Source organism: Megalops cyprinoides, chromosome 17, assembly GCF_013368585.1.
Source record: "Megalops cyprinoides isolate fMegCyp1 chromosome 17, fMegCyp1.pri, whole genome shotgun sequence".
NCBI classification, from domain to species: Eukaryota; Metazoa; Chordata; class Actinopteri; order Elopiformes; family Megalopidae; genus Megalops; species Megalops cyprinoides.
In genome coordinates this window covers 13,791,471-13,816,082 of record NC_050599.1, presented here as the reverse complement: position 1 = coordinate 13,816,082, position 24,612 = coordinate 13,791,471, and the positions used below count along the sequence as shown (strand labels likewise).

Below are 24,612 nucleotides of genomic sequence, written 5' to 3'. Positions count from 1 at the left end.
TTCCGAATTAAAAGCCTCAGCTGTTGTTTTTCTTTCTCGGCCTGGCACGTGAGTCCTCCTTGTAAACACAATTGCGAATAGCAGGTGACAGTAAACCTTAGTGCCCATGCAGTGCTTTTTTTCGTGTCTTCTGATTCACCTCATTTTGTTTTGTTGTGAAGTTTCGTTCTGAATCGGTGGAAACCTGTTGTTTCAGTCCACCTGCATGCTTTTATGTCATGAGGTGTGTTAAGGGCGCCTCTAGGCCAGCACCCTGGCCTCAGTGGTAGTTGCACCACTAGCTGCAAGCTCAGCCCTCCTTTGTTCAGCAGTCAACATTTTTAACATTGACATGTAGAATTCTCTGTGTTTCCTGCTGGATTTTGGTTGGCTTTCTCAAAATGGGAAACTGCCTGGGGTCACCTATGTTACCTTCAGCAGAGGCATGCTTTTTGAGACTGAGAGAGGAGGCCCCACTTTTCAGACATCACACGCAACTTCCTCGCCTACTGCGCAGACCCTAACTTGCATGGTCAGACAGCCATGTGTTCCGTGTGGTGCCAGTCACACGCCTTTATCTGTGCCGGTTGCAGACAGAAGGCAAGGAGCATGGCTAAGCGCCATCCCTGAGCCGTCTGAAAGCGGCTCCAAAGCGGCTGGAATGCGGCTGTGTCCGTCCTCTCTGCAGCTCTGCACCTGCACATGCAGTGTGTCCTGCAAACAGCAACAGCGTTCTCACTGTGGAAGGCCATACTATGGGAGTTCATTGTTATCTTCCCTTACAGAATAAATGCAGCTGAAACGTAGCACAAAAGGAATTTGCACAGTTTTTATTTCTTTTCCATGTGCAGCGCAGATCTGCTGTCTTTGAGCACAAGACGTGCTTAATTGATTGGGAAGCGCAGTCCTGATTGTGTCCTTATCGGCCTGTCTGAGGGGCAGGTGTTCCTTGAGAGCGGTAACGCCTGAGTCTGAGTGGTGGCAGGAGGGAGAAACTGGAGTTGTGTGTTTTTTTTACGAGTCCCCTCCCAGGTGGCGTTTGTGTCTTTATCAAGCCCAAAATTCCCCTCCCCTGAGGTAGGAATGGTGTGTGGAGAGAGCAAAGAAGTGCCCCCCCCTCCCCCACAGGCAGTGTGCTGTAGCAGTGGGAGTGCTTGCCGAATCGTGGCAGCACACATGGTTGAAGCGACTCCTCTTCCCAGAAGATTTGGGAATCACACGCAGCATTCACTGCCTGTGAGACAGCAGGCTTCATCTGCTCGGAGGAGGAGTTTGTGTGTGTGTGTGTGTGTTCAGCTGTTTTCTTGTCTTAGCAGCCCATGCATGTGCTGTGTATGTTCAAAGGAAGTGAACAGTGAGGGGAAAAATAATGTTAGTCTCTTATTGGTCTCAAGTGTAATTGGTTCATCAACAGTCAGCTCCTGATGTGAAAGCACTGCCATGCCTGTGCTTGACTTTCCAGTCATTGAAAGCTGGGTAAATAAATCTCATGAAACCATGTTGATAGAAGAAAGACTGTGCAACAGTGTTGTGAATTGTTGAGGCAGCTTTACTATCAATTACTTAACATATCAGAATTGAGAGCTAGAAACATGGGGTTTATATATGTAATGTTCTTGGTGAAATGTATTTTCCATAAAAGGTCACCTGCAAAAAGCAGTTGTTTAGAGAATATAGTTCAATGTATCCTTCACATAGGTACCACTAACAATAGATGTAGTAGTACTGGTAAATCTGTATTCAAACCAGAATCCAGGAGTGTAACCGGGCAGCTCATAAAGCATGCCCCACTCACCGCCTGTGTGATTAATGCCTGTGTTTATGGCTTCACTGGGTCTTAATTATGACCGCAGTTATTGAGGACACCGATGATGGGCCCTGACTCTGAAGGGTGTGGCCTGTGTCTCACAGCTGACCTGCCACTCACTTTCTACAGCTTTGCTCCCTGACGTAGAGAATTCCCTAACCCTGCAGACTGGGAACAAACCCCCCCCCCCCCCCCCCCCCACCCCAACCAGCATGCATCTGTTAGCAGGCCCCGCCTCTGTTTGAGAAGGGCAGAGTTCTCCAAGTGGCGGTGTGAGTGGCGGGCACTTTATTAGCAAGGTCTTGGAAGTAGCCCTGCCTCAGCCAATCAGACCTCACACGTGTGTGTGTGTGTGTGTGTGTGTGTGTGTGTGTGTGTGTGTGTGTGTGTGTGTGTGTGTGTGTGTGCACGTTTAAGGGGGGTGTGAGGGGGTGTGTGGGTGTGTTTTGGTTCAGGGAGAAGGGCCAGCCTGTCCGGTGCCAAGTCCGCTTGTGTCCTGAGGGATAGCTTAGCCATGCACTGAAACGTGTTTTCATCCTGACTAAAGGAACCCATGCTTCAGCATTGGAGTTGGGTGCTCAGAATTGAAGCCATTTTCTAGAAATTCTAGGAAGATGGAACATCCCTCTCAGCATGTCTGTGTCTGTATGGAGGCTGTTCCTTTTCAGGAGACGCTCCTCAAGTGAGAATTCCTGTTGTCAGATGTACTCATTGCTGACACACGCACACACACAGCCACAGACACGCACACATACACACACACGCACACATACACACACACACACGCACACACACACACGCACACACACACACACCTCTCTGTGTCTTTTTAAATTCACCTGAAGACAAAGCGAATCCTATCTGGCTGGGATAAAACAATCCATGTGTCAGAAAAAGGGGAGATTGAGGAAGAGGGGTTGTAAAAACAGCTTGCGCTGTTGAGCAGGAATAACGCCGCGCTGCGATTTCATCTTCCCCAAACGTGATCTTCCTTAACAACTGCGAGGACTCGATGCCTGTTGCCAGGTTACCCGCCACCACTGTGAAAATCCAGATTCTGTGCGCGAGAGTATGGAGGAGCTCCATTGACTTGCGCCGATCTCTAAATAATGAATTGCTAATGCATTTGAAGAAGGGGAAGAAAATGAATAAGGAAGCCTGACTGAGAGGGACTGCGTTTCGTGAGCGTCGGTGAGCAATAACGGCATCGAGCGGGAGCCGCCAAGCCATGCAGCTCCATCCCACAAAACACTGCAAGGCATCGGGCTTCATTCTGAATGAGAGATGCGTCTTGTCTTCAAAAATGGAAATTTACCGGTATGTAGCCTCTTCTAGCCGTTCTAGGATTTTCTCACCCAACCCCCCCCCCCCCCCCCCTCCAAATTGCTTTACAGGCGCAGTAATCTAATGAGAGCAACTGTTGAACTGTATGGTTCATTGTACTGTTAATGCTGCTTTGGTTCAGTGGGAAACCGAGACTATTGCATTAGATATTACATTGAAGCATTTATACGTTTAATTGATTAGCAAAGAGCATTGGTTTTGGAATACTGCAGATATTCTTGCTTGGCTTTCTGCTGATCCTTTTTATTAATGTTGCAGTTTTAAAATATCTTTAAACAGATCCATTCGTCTGAAAGCCAATATTGCTGCAGCTCAATCACTGTAAAATATTGTCGTTGTTACACTTGTTGTAAGAAGAGCTGAGTATCTCTTGGAAACATCTCTCCCGATCATTATTGTGTTTGCTTGAGTAGGTCCCTATGGATCAGTACACACGCTCAGATTGGTCATTACACCATAAAGTAAACAAAACATTTGCACAGAACACGATGTAATTGCAGAACAGTGGAAAATCTCAAACTGTTATTCAGGTGTGAAAAGGTGGAGCAGGAGAGTTCACTGGAGGAAGATAAAACATTTCCTTTTGAGTAACACTTGTTTTAAGATGTTGAGTGTTAAGAAGATATTCACAGCAAAAATGGGCCAAAAACCTTTGTTTTTCAAGTTACTCTGCGTCTCATGTGAAGTATTGAAATCATTCATGGGACTGAAGAGGAGCAAGACTGGCCTTTTTTTTGTTGTTCTGGTTCAGAAATTCTGTAACAACAAACTGCAGCATGTTTGGTTAAATTTTGGCCTAATGAGGCCTGGTTCTGCCATAACCTGACTGATCATTTGCGGTGATAGCCAGAGACCTGCTCCCCATGAATTCCTCTCTGTTTGTCAGTGAACACAGGCTCAGTTTGAGACCTTTGAAGAATATTTTGAGGAAAAACAGGTTATAGGCCATGCTCACCTGCATGTTTCTCACAGTTCCAACCATAAATTACTCTGACACATATGCACAAACAAGGTTCATCGGCAGTTCTGAACAGTCTCATCCAGTTTTCAGAATAATAGCTACCCTAGTTCCCAGCGTTAAAGTTACTTTTTTGGCAGTATGCAAAGTTTTTGCCCTTGAGTGGGAACGCTCATAAAGCTCTGTGTGTGTGTGTGTGTGTGTGTGTGTGCAGGGTGGCATTTTTTCCCATGTAAACATTGCTGTTCACACACAAGCTAAACCAGTCAGTCTTGTCTTTTCAAGACTGTGTGCGATTGTAGTGTCTCAACTTTCGAAATGCCTGTTAAGATCAGATACAGTGCTGTACTGTACACACTAGAAGTACTGTATTGCTGGGTCAGACACCCTTTGATATCCATTACCTAACATAAAGCCACAGTGAAATGCAAAATAACGTTTTGTACCTCTGTGTTATAAAAATTAATTTCACCAGGTCTTCAGGCCCCTCAGGTCTCTTTCCTGTCTCCCACCTGTGTCCCTGACCTAAGTGGATTATGCGCCGGCACAAAATGGCCGCTGTGCCCCACCCCGCAGATGGCAGAGGGCGGGCCCCGGGGGTGCAGCTGCGGTTGGCTGTTTGAAGCGGGGACAGGTGCTGCGGTGGCGAGGCTCTCTGAAGTCTCGCATCTCTCGCTGTCTCTCAGGAGAGCAGAACAGGCTGTCTTTTGAAGGCGCTGCCGGTGGTAAGCGTTCACTGGGCTAATGAAATGTGTGCAGCTGGAGGGAGTGCACTAAGCCCGTGGTCAGAGTCCTCCTCTGCTCCCAAGGGGGGTCGTGATGACTCCTGCTTCCATGCTGTTGTCAAAGGTTAGACTAATTAAAGACTGTAAGGAGAGAGGTCTGAGATTGCAGACCCTCGCCCCTCTGATACCATCTAGTGGTAAAACTTGGTATTCATCCGTTTGTATACGTATGCATGGACAGACGGACAGAGCAAAGTGTGTACCATCAGTTGAGGGTAAAAAAAAAAAAGCTAAAGCCTTTTTGGTCACTCTTAAACCATATGGTTATGTATAGGATGAAGACTTTTGTTGAAACATGCACAGTGTATATTCTGCAGTCTTGTCTGTGTACACAGTGTGGTGGGCCTTGTACTGCTTTAGAAGTTTCAGATGCAAACTGTGTCAGTGTAAATGACATGTTAAACATGATTCCCTGTATTTGTCTGAGCCAAACAAAAGGCCAGCTCTTAGGCAGCTGGATTAAGTGAAATAACATCATTTCTTCAACTATCTCCTTCAGCGCACAGTGAGGGCCATTACAGCAGAAAAGTGGCTATTTGATTAATGTGCTGAAAAGCCACATTTTCAAGCTCAGCGGCATTTCATATTTTAAATGCGGAAAAGTCCTTTGTAGTCTCTCTCTTGCTCTCTCTCTCTCTCTCTCTCTCTCTCTCTCTCTCTCTCTCTCTCTCTCTCCCCCTCTCTCCCTCTTTCTCACGCCACCTCCTACTATGAGAATGCACACATGTAAAGCAAAAGCTGTCATTGCTGAAGTATTATTGCTCTGAAGTGTCTTGGTGCTCATGACCCTAAGCCACTGGTAGGTGATGTGTGCTTGTAAACATAGTCCTACCTTTGTGTGATGTTTATAGTGATGGCTCCTGGCATTGTCCTGTAAAGTTCAGCATGAATGGCTGCGTTGTTCCTCCAGATGCAGTACTGCAGGTGGTCTGGGTGTGTTTCAGCCCTCTCTCTACCTTCAGCCTCTGCCCAACCCAAGGCTTCAGAGCAGAAGTGAGGCTGTAGGCACAGTCACGCTCCTTTCGGAAGAGTCTGTCACCGCTAGGCACTGAGCGTGCTCCATTCCACCGTTACAGCACTGGTTGTGTTCACTGGCAGAGTTTGGTTGTTTACTGTCTTTGGCCACACTGAGCCTGAGCAGAGATACTGGGTGTGGGCAGGAGGGCTGCAAGTGTGGAAATCGCACAGTTCTCCCACAATGCCCTGGGCCCCTCCTGCCCCAGGTGAAAGACAGCCAGGCCACTGTCTTCTACAGGCAAGGCGAAGGGAGTGGCATGGCGTCCTCTGGGGCCAGCGGTGTCAGTGCCATCAGTGGATGTGCTCCTACTCATAGGGTCATCTCACCCTGAAAGAGCAGGAGTGTGTTTGGTGCATTTTAATGTAATTTGTAAGCATTTGTAAATGTTTTCTGCAAGCTGTGACGATTACTTTGATCGATTGGGAGCCTGATGTGTAGAGGGGTGTGTGTGTCTGTGTGCATGTTTGCGTGGATGGGTTTTTGTGTGTGGATGGGTTTAAACATGGACACATGTGCGTGTGTGGATTGGTACACGTCTGTTTGAAGATGGGTCCACGTGTGTTTCTGGATGGGTGTGGGTGTATGTTGCGCATAAATGTGTGTGCGTGTGTGTGAATTTGTGTGTGAATGGGTGAATGTGTGTGTTTGTGGATGGGCGTGTGTGAGTGTGTGCGTGTGTGCGTGTATGTGTGTAGTGAGTTGCTGTCTGGGGCTGTCCTCTCTCCTCACTCTGTCTCTCTCAGCTTCACGGAAGGGATATACATAAAACCCACCCACGCACACAGTGTTGCTACGGTGATGGCTGTAATTTCTCAGCCTATAAAAAGATCGCAGGAGTGCAAGGGCACCAATGAAGGATTGGGACTTCAGAGTATGGGTTTTTGGCAGAAGGGTGGGGGGTCACTAAAGATTTATAATGGGCCATTAGGTAATGAAGATCCAAGAGGTATATTATTGATAGTTTTCCACAAATCTCAGCCCTTTTTCAGCGTACAGCGAAGAAGGAGAAAGGCGCGTTAAAGCTACCAGGGGAAAGAATGTAATACCTCTGTATCCATCAGTATCCCCCATACGCACAGCACGGTGCTTCTCAAGGCCACGAACCTCAGAGACAAATGAATTACAGTGTGGCTTTGACAGGGACGTCACTATCACCAGCTCACTAGGCCTATGAGATAAACAGCTTGGCAAAAGAAAAAACAGCACTGCGTGCTGTCTAACATGCAGGCAATCCCAGTCATGGAGATTTAGGCCTGCCCACTCTCACCCCACCCCACCCCACCCTACACTGAATTACTGTATTACTGTATTACTCCGGTCTTTACGTGTTTCAGACAGCCTGTTGGGACTTGCTGATATTACAGTCGTGACAGCTTTAAACACGCTGTGGACATGACCTATCAGGACTTTCCTGTGCGCCCCCCCCCCCAGCTGGCTTTCAAATCCGTTTAGAAAATGAGGTTATACTAACATGCTATAATACGGTACATTTAGCCCTGTTTGAATAAAGGTTTTCTCTTTAGATCCTATGTAAAGCCTCCGTCTTTAATAGCCAGAGCGCTTCAAAGCTGCTGTGATCAGCAGTGTTCGACAGTGGTTTCTTCCAGATCCAGATTGCATGAAAAAAATGTCATTTCCATGGAAGCAACGGGTAGAATGGTTACATGGCTGTGGCAGCATTCGGCTTCTCAGTCCTGGAATAGTATGCATCTCTATCCTATTTCCAGCTTTGTATAACACCTACAGTATGCCTCCAACTGCCATCCTTATACACCATCAAACTTCTGTATTAAGAAGCAAATTAGGATCCCACTAGGGTTTTTAAATAGCTTGCACATGCTTTCTCACGCCCACAGTGCTTGTAGAATTGGAGCAAGGGATTGTGGGTATTTTGAGTGTCCGAAGCCCTGCGGGGAACTTGAAAAATGGCAGGGATTGAGTGTGAACTGAAGCATCCAGATTGGTTTAATAGTGTTCCACATGCACCCTCTTGGTGCACAAGGTGCTCATGACAGTTATGCTTTTATGCAAGCAGTCGCTCTGATTTAGCTGCAGGTTGTGTTTGTGGAATGAGGGCATGCTTTTGAACAATGCAAGTTTTCTGGAAGGTGTGAGTGGTCACATGGTGACCGATGAGTGGCAAGGCAGTGGAGGAGAGGTCAAAGGGGGGGGAGCGTGCATACTTGTGACAGCCAGTGGTAGCTTGGGGAGTGCCTGCCTGAGGGTTTTGAAGTGGAGAAGGGATCAACTCTGGTTAACTGACAGGCCAACAGCAGAGCCGGGACCTGATGCACACCAGACGTCTCCTGAATCTGCACACCATGGGATGCTCAGCGATGATTGCTTTGTTCATGATTTCCAGATTTAATGGAGGCGTGGTGGTGCTTTCCCACAGGAACATGTGGTTTAGATGTAATAGTGTCACAGTAAAAAAAGCTGAACTCGCAAATCAATATGCTGTTTGAAGGAAGAAAATGCCAAGCCTGTTCTTGTAGTTTTTTGTTGTACATCAGGTCCTTTTCATGTGAAAAGTGGTTTTGAGGAAATTGTTTCCTTCATTCTTTCCTTACCTCCTTTTAATCACTGTTTTGCCATTTTACATTACATTACATTTGCATAGTAGACACTTTTATGCAGCGTGACTTGTATATGTTACAGTTCATACTTGTTATCCATTTATACATCTGAATATTTACTGAGGCAATTTGGATTAAATAGCTTGCTCAAGGGTTTAACAGTAGTGGGTCGCAAGGGAATGGAACCAGCCTCCTTTGGACTACAGGCCCTGCTTCTTTCCATTAGGTAACACATTTGTATAGTTTTGTTTCTGTTTTCTTATAGTTGATGTCAACATAAAGAATTGATGTCAAAGAGCAGTGGGAATGTAACTGCTTTGTGTAGGACTTTTTGCCACATTTTTTCCAAGAACAATATATATTGTATATATGTTCTGTTGCGGTATCTTTTCAGATTCTTCCCTCCAACTTGTAAACCTCTGTAATGACCTTCAACTTGTACTCATTTATTAATTTTATGGAGAGCGGGGTTAAAAGTGACAGTGGATGGGGTGGGGGGGGGTCATGTTTTTGGTGTGCTGTTACTGACCCCAATAGCCTGGGTCCTCTCGTCCTGACCAGTGGGATGTTGATGTGCGTCTGTTTCCTCTGTTGTGTTAGTGTGAGTATTGGTGTGTAGAATTGCAGTTACCTCCTACTGCTTTACAGATCCAGACTGCAACATGAGTCTGAATCCAAAGTGAGCTCAGTCTTTGGTCAGAAACGAGCCACCATGTTGCAGTTGTGTACCAGACTTTTGATTGTTTTAGAATTGATCATTGAAGTTTAAACCATTTTTGAGTGCCCACCACTGCAGCTCTGCACAAGGTAATTTTCCAGTACTAAGCAGGAGGCTTTGTGGCTGCCATACGTATGCCACACAGCCTCCTAATAAAGTCAACAAATGCTGTGGAGGGTTCACTCTGGAGGGTACCAGCGTTCCCTCTCATTCATTCCTGTCCAGTGCATAGCACTTGGGGGTTAGAACTGTTAGTGTTAGTCATGTGGAGCCCTACAGGAATCTCTCTGTGGTCAGCCTTAAGTCATGTTGCTGTTCTGCAGTTGGGGAGGGGCCTGGTTTTGACGCCAAGGGGAAATTAAGGAAAGCAGAAAGTTGGAAATTTAGCTAGTGTAATGGATGTCTGTCCCTTGTCTGCCGTTATGTAAAAAACATTTCTTGTAGGTGAGAGAGCTACCAGTTTGCATTTTGTTTTGTTCTGCATGCACATACGTTCTCTGCTGCAAATCGCTTTCTCAGCAACTCCTCATGTGCACAGTACTTGGCTGAAGGTGAACCGGGCAGATTATCAGAGATATTGGGGAAAAGAGGCTGGCTTCATTTAGCTGCTTGTCTGAAGTTTCCCAGAGTAAAATGAGATGTACAGATTGTCACTCGTGATTTCTTGTGTATCTGACTGTAGTGCTGGCCCTATCGCCCGTCTTTGAGCAAACTGCTGACGTCACCCCCTCCAGTTGCCGCTGAATCACAACACCCTCTGTCATTTCAGTGCCTGGAGTTCGACTCGGGCGGTCTGGTCATGGACTCCAGAGAGAGCTTGACCCTGGGGGTGACATGGCAACCCCTGCGATGAAAGCTTAAAGGCTCGCAGTGGAATTTGTCCTTCTCGCCTGAGAGATGGCAGTGACCTGAGAAGGCTGTAGAGTCCTCATTGTCCCCTCATTTCCCCAACGGTCTATGGGATTGAAGAGGACAGGTTGAGTGCCTGTCTGTCAAGAATCCACTCAGAGGAAATGAGCTTTCTTTCCAACCGCTCTGTTAAGCTTCACCTTGGGATTCTGTTCAAAACAAGTGCTCAGTAGAGAACTAAGGGAAACACTCCTCTTTCTGTTTTTTTGGAAGGCTTTTTGAAGGTAGACCTTTTTTTGACTGGGGGTATTTGAGGTTGGGAGTTTACTTATTTTGCACACTGGCACAATGTTTCTGTGCTTTTGAGCTTCGGTTGTTTTTATGTTGATGAGATTGTGACTGAGTCTTTTCCCTCTCATTTAAATTCAGAAGGGCTTTGCAGGCACAACAAAGCCCTTCTGCAGTCTCTCAAAGAGGGACGGGTCTCTCCTCTGAAACTTATGGAGCACCATCACTTCTGGAGCATTACCTCCATTGTGTAAGAGAAGAGGGGCAAGGAAATAACTCCTTGTGGTGTTGTATGTTTCTCTACTGCTGTTTGGCCACATTTAAAAGCTTTGAACACTGTTTTCTGGATTCGTGGCAGCATACAGCCAGTTCATTCTCTATACCCCAGGTCATGGTGGAACCGCTGTGTGTCACTAGTGGGTTATGACTGTGCCCAGCGCCCCTGTTGACGCCTTTGATTGGAAATACACATGGCCTTGCATAATACTGCCACTCTTAATTGGGCCTGACCTTTCAAGGCAAAAGGGGGGGGGGTGACAAGTAGCAAAAGAATAATTTTAGGACTCACCGTCTTTAGTCCCTGTGAAGCAGAGAATGACCAGTAGATATTTCTCCTGTTGTCCTGCTGATTGACTAGTTTGTATTGATAGTGTAAATTTGGGTGTGTAAAATTTCATTCAACATGTAGAATTTTTTTGTAGTTACTGACCGTTTGTTTTTATGTTTATTACTTTTTGCTTGTTTTTCTGATGTACTTATACATGGAAGGGAAGAGTATTGTTGTTCAGATGAATTATAATTTATTCCATGGTATTTTATGTGTTTGTTGTAATTATTGAAATTGAACATCAATCATTTCTGCAGCTTATCTTTGCCACCTTTTCAGACTGAACACAGAATAAAATAATTTCAGTGCTGCCTATGGATTTGGATAAAGTTCTCTTCCACTGAAGTGTAATTAATCTGCATTTATTACTGTAAATTGGGTCCTTTCATTTGTTATGAAAATGTGCATATATTTGCACAGTAGAAAAGACATTAGCAGAACGCAACAAACCAAAAATGAAAATGGGCCATTGTGTACCCTGCTCTTTAATGGAGCTCATTTTCTCTGACTCTGGTTTTTATTTTCTGTAAATACGCTTACATTTCTGGCAGGAACCAAGGGACGCGGCGATGTGGAGTTTTTTAAATCTGAGGCTCAGGTTGGTGTCTCCTGTCAGAATTTGCCGGAACTACGGCGTGTAATCGGCTGCTGGTTTTCAGCGCTCTCCCCAGAGCGTTTGCTCTCACGGCTCAGCCGGCTCCGACGTCAGCAACCCTCTCTCGGAAGCCCTTTGATGTTATATTTTTGTGTTGGAAACATTAACGCGAATGAAAATAAAATGGTCCACTTGTTCCAGTTCCACAATGCCAGACACATGGAGTCTTACATAACCCATGTGCATATGCCTCACTTGCTTGTCTACTCAGAGGCATCAGGAGCTTTGTACCTGTGCTTGCGATTTGGACGTGATTACCCCAGTCTTTTGGAGGTATGGGTCAGTGTCCAACCTGAGCTACTTGTGTTGATGTTGGGGGAGAGAGAATAATTCATTGAGTGAGACTGGTTTCACTCTGCCTCAGTCAGTGTGTGTGTGAGTTGCTTGAGGGTGAGTGTATTGAGCCGCAGTTCTTTCTCGGTGCTGTGGGAACAGCGATCGCTGAATAATGTTTCGGAAGAGAAAATGTGCCTCTACTCATCAGATGCTTATCTGGGAGGAGGTGTGGCCTGGTGATGGTGAGATTTATCCTGGGCGCGCTGCAGGGAATGTTTACCACGCTGAAAGGATTTTAGAGGTTTATAATCTGTCATTTGTCACCACTTTCAATATCTTTTATTGTCCTTCTTCGACCTTTCCCCCTCATTTTTCACCCTTTTTGTGGAATTATCAGCTGGCCATTAGGCTAATCTAACTGTGACAACCTCTTGACTTATGAATGAGAACTGGGGTGTAGCACATGCAATCCTCTGTTACAGCTGTATGGCACCAATTACTATTTTCCACACTACAAATCCCATAGTGCACCAGGAGAGCAAATGGTGAAAGGAGGGTAGGTGTATCTCCCTAGCATAATCTGACCAGCTCATAGGCCCCTGGCAAGCCTTAGGGCACTGAGAGCAATGTGATCAGGGAGCCCTGGCTGACGAAACTCGCCCTACCCCCAGCAGAGCGAAGTTCTGCCACAGTGGACTCCAGGTTATTCTCAGCGAATGACACAGCTGCTGAGATCTCAGATGCTCAGAGAGGCACCAGTGTGGTGTGGCTAGGAGCAGGTCTTATAACTGAAAGGTTTCCGGTTCAGTTCGACACTAGGCCATTGCTGTTGTACCCTTGGGCATGATACTTAATCTACAATTGCCGAGTAAGTACATTTACATCTATTCATTTGGCAGACACTTTTATCCAAAGCTACTTACAAGTGCGGCAGAATACAACACATGCGAAAATATCCAGCTGTAAAAATGGGTAATATGTAAAATTGTAACCTATGTACGTCGCTCTGAAAAAGAGTGCCTGCTAAATTACAATAATGTAATGTAATAACTGTGTTCAGCCCCTAGACTTCGCATTAGCATGTACCTAGCCCCTCACAACTGCTCTAGAGTTCTGGTATAGGCTAATATCAGAGGATAATCTATACTCTGGTAAATAAGGTGGCCGCCCTGTTGTAGGAGTGCAAGCCACCTGTCTTTGTAAAGGAAAGGTACAGGGAATCCACAGGAACTCACACCCAGGTCCCAGAGCTAGTGAGCCAATGAGAAATTCAACAGGATGTCAAAGGTGCATGTTTACATTTCACTTAAAAATGCAAATGTCTGCATGCTTACGAGAGCGGAGCCATTTCGCCAGGTAGAAGGGAGAATGTTTTGATTTAATCGTGCTGGAGGTGCTTCAGTTAGAGCATAGATCATCATCCAATCAGGCTTTGACTGCAGCTATCCTGCTTCTCAGCGGGAGATTATTCCTAGAGGAGGCACGCTTCAGAGTTTTGGGTTTACAGGTTTGCTGCCCTGGTGTCGATAGGATGCATTAAGAATTCATGAACCTCTCCTGGGCTTGCCACTTCTCTGCAGACTCGTTCTTTAAGGTACTGTAACCTTGTCAGCGGACATTGCTGTGGTTCCGGAGCCAGAGGAAAAGAAACCCTTTGAAAGGCGCCCAAGGTTGTATGAGAAAGTTAAACTCAGGGAAGGTGTTTGATTGGACTTGTGCTTAAAATCACCCAAGTAAAAGCCATAGATTTGATGTGTTGACTATTGTACAGTGAGCTACACACTTTCCATGTAGTTTATTTTTGACAACCTTTTTCCAGCTGCTTAAAACTCTTTCCATGTTAAATGAGAATTGTAAACTAGCAATACTTCATGAGAGAGCAGAGCTGGGTGTCCTTCATTGGTCCTGGCTCTGCTAGAACCAGCCATGCCCAACCATCTGTTTAGTTCATCCAGACTCAGAGATACAGGAGGCACTCAGGCCTTCGGGTAGATTTCATACTGACTCAGTATGAGATGTCTGACTCGTTATGTGCAAGACAGGGCCCTGTATTGTTCAAGCTGACAAGTTCCCATGAAGACTGTTGCTTCAGAGTATTTCTTGGACGTGTCACTGTTACTTGTTGGCCTCTGATTGTAATCGCTCTGGATATGTGCGGACCTGTTACAACTGGCAGTCATTCAAAATTAAAATGCCTCCCAGGCCTGCCTCCTTATTAATATTTATGAGTGTATCGTTGGAGAGAGGTCCTAGCCTGGAGTCTCTTCCACCGACAGCAGGTCTCTAGCAGGGAGAGGAAGGAGTGCAGAGTGCTCGATCTTGTTAAAGAAATTAAGTATCCTCGTCTTTGTCTTCCATTGACCCTTATAGTACTGTCCACTTGCATTATGTAAGCTCTCCGTCAATTCAAGTAACCCTTTCAGCATCCTGCTCTGGCTTTGATGCGTTTGATAACGCCAATAAAAAACAAATGCATGTGTACAGACATGTGCGTGTTACATGCAGGAAGGGCCCTTTCCATTTTGATCCAAAATTGTTTTCCTCAGGTCTGGCAAAGCGATGATGGTGTGTCTTTCGTAAGGGGATAAGTTTACGGGCTTGAGGGCGATCATAGCGAACTGTTACTTTGCTTGGCGGGTAAATAAATCCTCATGTTTATCTATATGGCCACAGCTCTGACACAGAGCCCACCCTCTGCTGCTGGTGAGTGGAGATGGAAGGAGCTTTGGCAGTTCAGGGATCCCCACCCCCTTCCCCCGGACACATTGCTTGGAGTTTGGCTTGCGGAATGTGGTGTAGTGCCTGGCCTAGCTGAGCGTGTCTCAGGCGTTTCTGTGCTGCTTCCCTCCACAGCTACAGCGTTTCGAACAAGCCGGGAGATTCTCAGCAAAATGGGTTCCCTCTTCCGCAAAAAAGTGACCTAAATAAGCAAAGTGGCGCATGAATAAATTACGCGCAGTTTTCTCCGTTGGAACTTCCCCCGTTAGCCCTGCATGCGCGGGATTAATCGAGTCCTCTCATGGAAGTAGCATTCCTGATATCACCTCGCCGTCCTTCCCGTGTTATTTCTGGCCTTCCCGGTGAAGTGCTTTCTCCAGCTGGTCTCCGGTGAAATTCAGCAGTCTTTTTACCCTTGTATATGAGATTGAACCCGTTTGTGGAGATGCACTCCAATCTCTGGTGTGCATCTGGAATGGGAATCAATGCTAGACGGAAGGAGCAAGGCCAGCTCTCCAAGCAGGCCATTTTCACTGTAAGAGCACATACCTGAATCAGGTGTTGTAAAGGATAGCAGTCTATTTCAGGGGTAGTAGCTAGGGTATGCAACCTTTCACTCTGATTAAGGATTTTGATCATTTTTTGACCCCATTTTCAGACAGAGCCATTCATGCAACCCTCTGGGTGTGTGACGTATGAAGGATATTGAGCTGCTCTCTGCATATTAGGAAAAAAAAAAACATTAAAAAAGCATATAATTTTAGGCTGTAGTAAACCTGTTTATTCATAGGAATGTTTTGCTATATTCAACCTATTTGTTGCTTTTTTTAAAATGTAAGCCGGAGCTCTCACAGCGGCTTGGGACTTAAGGTTACTCTTGCAGTATAATACCCTTAGCAGTCACGGCATTGAAGTGTGCCTCCTGGAGTAGGCAGCTGTTTGACTAGTTCTGTGTAAAGTTGGCGTTTTGACCTTCACGCCTCCGCCCGGCAGCTGGTTCGCCCCTGGGTTTCTGTTTTTAGCAGCTGTTTGAGGGGCCAATCAGAGGCTCGGGCGACACAGGATGGTGCTGAGTCAGCGTTATTCACCGTTCCCTCCGTCCGCTTCCCAAGGCCTTTCCCGAATGGCCTCAGGGCCAGCGCTACGCTCTGACGCCCTTATTGATGCCCCGGTGTGTCCAGCTGGCCCCTCCTACACACACCTTGTCCTGCCTGGCGGTTCAGGGTGTAGTAACTCCCTCAGCACTACTCTTGAGCTTGCTGCACTCCAGGCCTCGAACCGCTTGGTCCCAACCCTCCACAGATGGCTGATAGCTTTGTCTCTCCCTTCTCTGTGTTCACCGTTTTTTGGCGGCACGTGTTCTGTAATTAAACTACAAGCTGTGCATTGTTCCCAGCGGACAATCTTTGGAGATAACATTGTGCAGGGCTGTCATATTAATCCTGTATCTCACAGATACACTGTGTTTTCAGAAACTCAAATATGTTGAATATGTTTTATAACTGTATTCACAAGGCCTCTGTGAGGGGGAAAAAAACTGTGCTGATTTTTTACATTGAATCACTTTGTGTACAGATGGTACAAATGCCATTTGTGTTGCCAATTTTTTGTCTGCATTTTCACATTGCCATCCCTGCTGAAATATACAGTGTGCTGGAGTCCTTGTCAGCAGTACGCGGACCGTCCAGACCACGTCACCTTAAATTTGAATTGTGATTCTTGAGGCAACAGGAAACCTCTGGCAGTTATAACTTATGCAGACTAATCAGAACTGGCAAAGCAATAGTGAGGAGATGGGCGGAAATGTTTCAAGGTTTCTGTTTCTGTCAGGGAAGATGGATGCTGTCACTAGTTCTCATGGTCAGGGGTTAAGCTGTCTCAGTGTCTGCGTGAGGAGGACGTGCAAGGCAGTGTCCGAGAATGTGCTCTCACTGGTGAAAAATGATTGTGAAAATTGATTGTGAAAGCTGTTGCACTGGGCTCCTAGTTATCGCTGGAGTCCCTGCAGAGTTCTTGCTGAATGAGTGTGTGTGTGTGTGTGTGTGCGTGTGTGTGCGTGTGTGCGTGTGTGCGTGCGTGTGTGCGCGCGCGCGTTTGTGTGTGGTGGGGGGGAGGGGGGGGGGGGTTGGAGCAGAATAGGTCTTGAATAATTTGTAGGCTCTGGGTTGCACATGCCAACTTATTTGTCTGGGGGAGGTTTCAGTGTTCATAGTGGAGTCACTTTATGGCCACCCTGTTCAGCTGTCATTATTGGGTGTGTGTGTGTGACAGAAGGCTATAGTACTATAAATAGAGTATCGACTTTAATGTGTAAATCATCACACATGCATGCACCCCTTTCTCCGTGCAACGTTGTTTTTCCCTGTAGTATAGTTTCCTTGTAGCATAACAGCAGAAAGATAATAATCTCATTATGTGTGCAGTTCTTCCAGTACTATGCGAGTAAGCAATAAAGCTACTGTGTCATTTTCTGACTGCCAGGACCTTCCAGGCCTCCATGTGATGCTTTATGCTTGATTAGCTTGTGCAGCTTGCTCTAGGGCTGGGATCCTCTGACACTACAGCAGTGCAAAACTAAAAACAAAAATGTAGAGAGGACAAGTCAGACATGGCCTTTGTACATCTAACTGCAGAGCACTTTGTCCTCAGCTTTGAGATACAGTGTAAAGCAATTGTTTTCCACCTCTTATTATTGACATCGTGAATTTTGGTAAAATTCAGTTAATGTGGTTGCTGAAATTTCTGAAAAATGGCAGGCCAGAAAAAAAAATATGTGAATAAATTCCTCCCGTAAATGCAGGGTAAAGTTAGTAGTTGTAGCTAGATTGAATCAGGTGACCCTGTTGTAATGGAGACGGTGTGGACGGTGTCTTAACAGTAAGAATTTTTCTTCTTTTGATTTTGACTTTCGTCCCTGTTGGCAGCGTGTTCATGTGTCTGTCTCTCTGTGCTTCCTCTGCAGTGAACAGAGTATCTGTCAGGCGCGGGCTGCAGTCATGGTGTATGACGATGCCAATAAGAAATGGGTTCCAGCCGGAGGCTCCACAGGCTTCAGCAGAGTGCACATCTACCACCACACGGGGAACAACGCCTTCCGGGTGGTGGGCCGCAAAATCCAGGACCATCAGGTGAGGCGGCAATGGGAGTTTGGGGGGGGGGGGGTGGGGTCAGGGTTAGGGGGATTCCAGGGTGGCATTGGGGCAGTGGGATGGTGATGGAATTCCTCACAAGGCTGACACTAGTCTCCAGTGGCGTCTCCACCCAGAGTCCTTTCCATATCAGCTGTCAGGCCCACAATGTGTGATGCATGCTGGGAATTCTGCCATGACAGGTTCCTGGCACAGCACAACCACCGTTTGCACAAAGAGAAGTTGAGGGGGGAGATTTTCCTCTCTGTGTTTTCCATGGGACGTGTAAAGTAAGGATTTTCACTCAACAATGTCTTTTTTTAAAAGAAATAAAACTGTGAACATTCAGAACATTATGTTTGAAAAGATAGACAAGTACATTGAGTAGTCTTTTTAATCACATGCACCGTTCACAATGCAGTGTGACAGCATGAAAGAGTCCTGGCTCCGTTTGGCTGAAAATAATCAACTCGGGCTTGTTCAGGGTGGAAAAAGGATTTTGTTTGTTCGTCCGACATTTTTCTGATAAACTTCAGCAGAAATGTGGAATGCAGGGGCTCTGATCCATGCTGTACTGAGTGCCGGCCACCGTCTTTGCAGCCTCTCCCGGATGATCCGGTGCTATAATTGGAGGCAGATCTGGGGCCTGGAGCTGGCCTGGCCACACATCCACATGCATGGCAGAGCTGGCATGAGCCCACTTTCCAAAGCATTTGCTCTCTGTCCCAGCGCCAAAAAAAAAGCCTGGGCTTTTGTTAGTGGTACGGTCCTGGTGGAGTCAACAAAGAGCTTCCCACTGTAAATACGGATTAGCTGTGTGGAAGGGGAAAAGGTGCCCCTAATGGCATCCATAGGGTCTCCTCAGGTCTCAGGTCCAGCTGTGAATAGTGGGCATTTTTAATGAATGTACAGTTTTTTTTGTACAATGATAGATGAGGGGCAGTGTTTAGGAACAATGCATCTATTTTAATGGAAACGTGACATCAGATACTGAATAGTTTCTACCCCTGCAGACACCTCTGAGAATGCAGCGTTATCCAGGATGTTCCACTGTGATGTCTGCTGGTTATTTGCAAAGCTTGAGAGCATATTCCTAGTTTAAACACAGCATAGATGACAGAGATGTGACCCTGTCTCCTGGATTTGTTGTTGGATTTCTTCCATCCCCCTGCTCCACAGAATATGAAGTTCTAAGCCAAAACTGACAAACTTGCTAGTTCTCTTGGGTCATGCATTTTTGCTTTCGATACACTGAAACCGAGTCACTATAAAATTTTAATGTGAGGGAGGTATTCTTTGCAAAGTTGCAAATGGAAAATTATTTTTTTGTTACGATAGCATGTGCCAGAGAAAAAGCAGTTGAGTGTGTGTTTTCACCATTGTGTCCCGTTTTGTCTGCCATATGTCGAAGTTAGTTTTTGACCTCAGATCCATTTACATGAATCAGACCTTGCACGGCAAGATGGCTGGTTTTCAGTCTGGATCTTTGTCGGCATTCTTCTCTAAAAGCACAATATTTAGAGGGTGGAATCACGTATCAGAGGTGAAAAGTCAGAAACTGCTTCAGAGATTCAGACATACCCACTTGTCAGACAACCTGAGGGTGGGGCTGTCCTCTCCCACAGTCAGTCCCACCTCTTAGGAGTTGCCTTAAAATGAACCCTCTCTCCTCCCTGTGTCTGATTCACTTAACCAGTGACAGTGTGAGAACTCCCTTGTGGCCTCAGTGTAAAACAAGCATAGCAGGGACTGGCCTGGTTCATCCTTGGGCTGTCCAGAGTCTTCCTGCAGTCAGGTACAGCACAGGCAGTTAGACCTGCCTTCTCATGAGTCATTGTTGATCAGTAAATGGTTTTAGCGTAATGGAGGCACAATTGATATTTTATGTTTCACTGGTGGCCTTTCAGAGCCATTTATAAAGTAAAGTGCCTCTTGTCGTGAGTACCGCAGCGAGCTTCCCTGCTGTTTCCTCCATGGTCGGCCCCGGCAGTTAGCAGTGCTGTTCTGGGCCCTGTTTTTCCGTGGGGCCATTTGCACCACAACGCAAATACAAACAGGCTTCATTATAGAGTTGCATATAAATGGCGAGTGGTCACAGGAATGCTGGGTAAAGCACGGTTTACAAGGGGGAAAGAAAAGCGCTCGGTGCTGGTCCGTGGTGTTAGGGAGGGGGCAGGGGTGCACGTCTGTACACCTTCACTGCATAGAGAGGCTCCTATTACTCTGTGGTTGCCTGTGCTGGCTCAAGGTGACCGCGGTGTAAGAGGGGCGGAGCACAGGTCTGGTGGGTGTCAGTGTCAGCGCAACCTCTGGGTTTGCTTGCAGAAGGGTTCTGTATATGTCTAGCCAGCAGCATGTTGTTGTCCCCCTCAGACTTGATTAAGTGGGAATGCGTGCAGTCTTGTTCAAACTTAGGTACCCTGTCTGCACTTGTTGACAGTTCCCTACATTGCAGACGACATGGGAAGACCCTGTCCCAGGCGGTGACGCAGACGGTGTTTGTCGTGATGAATCACCATTTACAGTCCTTTCCGTGCAATTATGCATGTTCCACTTGTGTTGTGCTCAGCTAGGTTAAATTTAGCTTTAAAGCAGAGAACACACCACAACTTGAATTGCACTTATGAGGTTTCTGACATTTATGAGGTTAAAGGAATTCATGTGAGATGTAATATGGTTCACAGGCATTTACAAGCCTTTTTTACAGCTGGTCATTTTAAATGTACAGTATGCTAGAGTGCATTGGGTTTTTAACTCTTACTAACTGTGATATTGTACCTCCACTACTCGGCTTGAAACCTGTCATTATGTAGAACAGAAGAGGCCTGGTGACGTCTGGAGAAGTGATTTGGACCAGCCCGGGATTCATTAATCCCCGAGGTGGTCAAGTCCTAAAGAAATAAACACATGCCATAGTGGTTTGCTGGTTCAGTGACTTCCTACCATAATTGGGGACAGTTACATTCTGAGGTCTGGAGAGCAGTTTATCTCGGAGTGGGGCTACAGTGTTGGTTATTCAGGTTGGAATGATATGGCACTTAATCTGACAGCAATGGTCGTGCAAGTGAATCTAGCCTCACGTTTGTTGTTCAGAAGGGAAAAAATTAAACTGAAGCATTGGACAAAAAAGAATCTACAAACAAGAACAGTTATTTGAAAAGGAAATGGAAAATGGAACGTATAAAAATGTATCTAGTGATTAAATGAGTAATTATGCTTGATTTAAAGTGGAAATGTGGGGCTGGACTGTGTTACGATTATTGGATGGTGTGAAAAAGGAACAGTGGAGGTTTGAGAATTTTGGCGTTGCTAGAGGGATGGTGTCTAAGCTTTTTCATTCTTCCTGAGCTCTTACGAATTTAACCGAAGGTACTGTTTGGATACGTGTTCAAGGTGTTCCAGCTGTTGGTTACCATCTGAAAGGCAACTAGACAAGTGCCAGGATCTGCTAATGCTTCTTGTGATGAATTGTTTATCCTGTGAATATATGGTTTTGAAACAAAGGCTATTTGAGATTCATCGTAGTTTTCACTGTCCGATAGCAACAGGAGCAGGGACATTTAAAAGTGCAAAATTGACTTTGGTCCGTGAATGCAATGAAACTCTGGTCATCTTGTACACGACTGCATTAGTGGCTTAAAAAATTACACGACAATTTGTACTCAATGTTCGCAATATAAAAATTTACTACATCCCATGTAGAACAAGCCGCGATACATCAAGTATATTCGATATATCGCCCACCCCTATATGCATCCCTTTATGACTACGGTCTACCCATCTTCTAATGGCTACTTCCAGCAGGATAACGCGCCATGCCACAAAGCACACGCCATCTCAAACTGGTTCCAGGTGCATGACAATGATTTCAGTGTACTCCAGTGGCCTCCACAGTCACCAGATCTCAATCCAATAGAGCACCTTTGGGATGTGGAGGAACAGGACATTCGCAGCATGAATGTGCAGCTGACAAATCTGCAGCAACTGTGTGATGCTGTCATGTCAACATGGAGCAGAATCTCTAATGAGTGTTTCCAGCACCTTGTTGAATCCATGCCACAAAGAATTCAGGCTGTTCTGGGGACAAAGGGGGGTCCTACCCAGCAATTAGAGAGGTGTACCTTATAAAGTGGTCACTGAGTGTATTTAAAAAAATCAGCTAGCTTTATTGCATTGGGAATGTGTCTTTGTGCTCTGTCTCACAGTCCTGAACTAAAATGTGAGACACAAAGCAATATATTCAGCCGAGGCCAAGCCACTTGGCACGGTAATTGTCTTGGCTCATCGGGCCGTTCTGAGCGATAGAGCCTCGCTCACCCCTGCGCCTTATCTGAAGGGCGATCCTCTCGGCAGCCTCCACCTGGCTGAGGCCCGCAGTGCCGCGTGATGGATGGGGCATGCTGGGAAAGGTGCAGGAGGTCACGGGAGTTTGTTTACAGTCATTTGTTTGACAAAGAGGTGTTAGAGAGATCCCTCACCCGGAGCGCTCTGTCCGGGGACGCCGCGGCCTGTGGCATGCGCTGGATCAGCGCTCACCGCCACCGCGCGGCTTGTTTACTCATTGGCGGTGTCTGGAGGAGCGCTCATTAGCTGTCGGCGCTCCTGTTTTCCTTTCGCATTCCGCCACGATTGCTGGGTTGTTGTGTTTTGGTGTCCTGGCGCTTATTGAAGTTCGGGTTTCCCGGAAGTAGAAGGTGTTCCATGTTGTCTCTCCTGCTCCCAGTGAAACCCCTGTGGGTGAAAGTGAGAACGTGTAACATATGTATTTGACATGGGGTCTGGTCTGAGGCCTTCGCTTTCCGCCATATGATTACAGACAGCTGCACATCTGCGGCACTCCAAGTAAATTAGACATTACATCACATTACATTCATTTAGCAGGCGCTCTTATCCAGAGCGACTTTCAGCACAAAAGAACAGATGTGACATCTGTATTTTCAAAATGAAGATGGGCAGCAGCTGACCCCCCTCTCACCCTCTACGCAGTTAGAGAGGAAGGGGTCCACTGTGTGTCTCTCCAGTGTCCGTCCCTGAGTTTGGTTGTCTCAGACCTGTGCAGCTTCACTTAGGGTGCCTGTAGTTTTCGTTCTCCCTCATTGCCAGGCAAGGGAGTTGTGTGTTGAGTTCAGGAGGAGCTGAGAGTGGCTAATTAGCACCATGATGCTCATTTGTTTTTTGTTTTTGTCTTTGCGAGGCCTGGGGGACAGAGCCATTTCCATTCTAATTAAGCAGCCATCCACTGCTTTCTTTATTAATCCAGTACATAGAGGCGTAGCACTTGTTTTATTTTGATTTGTATTCTAGCCACACTCTGCTTGCTGAATGTAAATAATCATCTTATGAAGGTGCATATTTGTGCCTTTGAATCATATCATGACATAACCCAATTCCAGAATGGAGAATACATATCTGAATCACAGTACAAGTGTCTATGGCTCAGAGATTTCATTTCATTATGAATGCGATCTCTCATGCGTATCATATTGCAGTCGTCTTGAGATACCCTGACCTGACTTTTCACAGATAAACGTTAAGAAGTATGACATATGAAATGTACTGCACATGAGGCTTCTGCTTGATGACACACGAAAGATGGCACACAAATTTGATATGAAGATTTTATCTGACGTATCATGGAGGAAATTGTATAGTCATGACAGCAGCCTGTCAGAAAGGGGGTGTGTCCAGCTGTGACAGCGGCCTATCAGAGAGGGGAATTTTAATCTTTGCCAGCAGCTTATCAGGGCGGGGGTGTGATCAGCTATGACAGCAGCCTATGGGAGCAAAATTAGTGTTTTCTGGTACCAGAGAGAGCATCGCTGGGTGGTTTGAAGGATGTGAAGAGTATGTGTCAGCCAAAGTGTGATCCAGGCACTGAGTGATTCTTGGCGCATTCATTGTTCGTCTCTAATTGTGCTGGATTATGGCTGTCTGTGTTGTGACTTCTTCTTCTTCTCTTCCCAGACTAGACTGATTGGCAGAGTTTTGTTTCTCAAGTCCCTGCATGTGTCATTCAAAACAATGGAAGTAAATTATTGTGAACGTGGGAAGTTTTCGGTGGAGAGGTCCGTTCCAGCTTCCATAGACTGAAGTGTGATTGTGGCTCAGCATCTGTGTGCAGAAACATTTATGTGATATGAGACCATGCAAGCTTGAGCTAATAACTTGTGCCTGCACAACATATGACCGCTGACAAGCACGTAACAACAGTATTTTATGTTTAGCTAGAATAATTGGGATAACTAATGCAATGTAAAGGCCAAGTCCCACATAAATGCACAACTAGGAACATTACGCTACAATGTCTAAAGGTGTCTCAGGATATTGGCAAAATGGATATCTTGTATGTATTATATTGTGATATTTGTCTTGAAATAATCTCTTTGAAACAGAACAACCTGTCCTTTCCTCTCTCTGATTGTGCATTCCAGATGGAATGCTGAGGTTGACATGGTAAACTGTAACAGCTGACAGGCGTTGGTTTTGATTTTAGGAACCACCATAGGGTCATTGTAGGGTGCCAGTGGAGTTGGATAACCACAATGCAAAACATTTAAGTGGCCACACCCTATATTGGGCCTGTTTCTTAATAGTATAATTTAGCTCATGTGAGAAGATAGATTTTAGCTGTGAATTTTTTCCTGTATAGTGATACAGTTCGTAGCATTGGTGTCACCAGGGAAGTTGTGCAGGGTTATTGCTCTTTTGGTGTGCTGCCTTTATTCAGTTCACCTTTACACTTTACCATCTTGCAGTGGTGTTAAGGTAGCTCTTTATCCAAAGTGAGTTTCAGTTCTGAAGTATAAAGACTATTCCTGTTATCTAATTAGTCCTTTGGAAACTAAGTGGTCTCTGTGGGACTCTTAAACAGTGGTGGGTAGTCAGTCATTAAATCACCTGGATGTG

At 45.9% G+C, this 24,612-nt stretch overlaps 1 protein-coding gene across 5 annotated transcripts in view; it reads left to right on the top strand.

The window, feature by feature from the left end:
* Nucleotides 1-24,612, top strand: part of enah (ENAH actin regulator) — a 100,711-nt gene that overhangs the window by 31,615 nt on the left and 44,484 nt on the right. For 2 of the 5 annotated variants that reach the window (XM_036549435.1, XM_036549434.1), the window contains exons 1-2: nt 2,580-3,103; nt 17,541-17,706. In XM_036549435.1, coding sequence (XP_036405328.1) covers nt 3,015-3,103; nt 17,541-17,706 — 255 coding nt within the window. In that variant the 5' untranslated portion in view covers nt 2,580-3,014. Of the gene's footprint in view, nt 1-2,579; nt 3,104-17,540; nt 17,707-24,612 lie in introns of those variants that run through there. The other 3 variants (XM_036549437.1, XM_036549436.1, XM_036549441.1) reach the window with 2 other exon arrangements.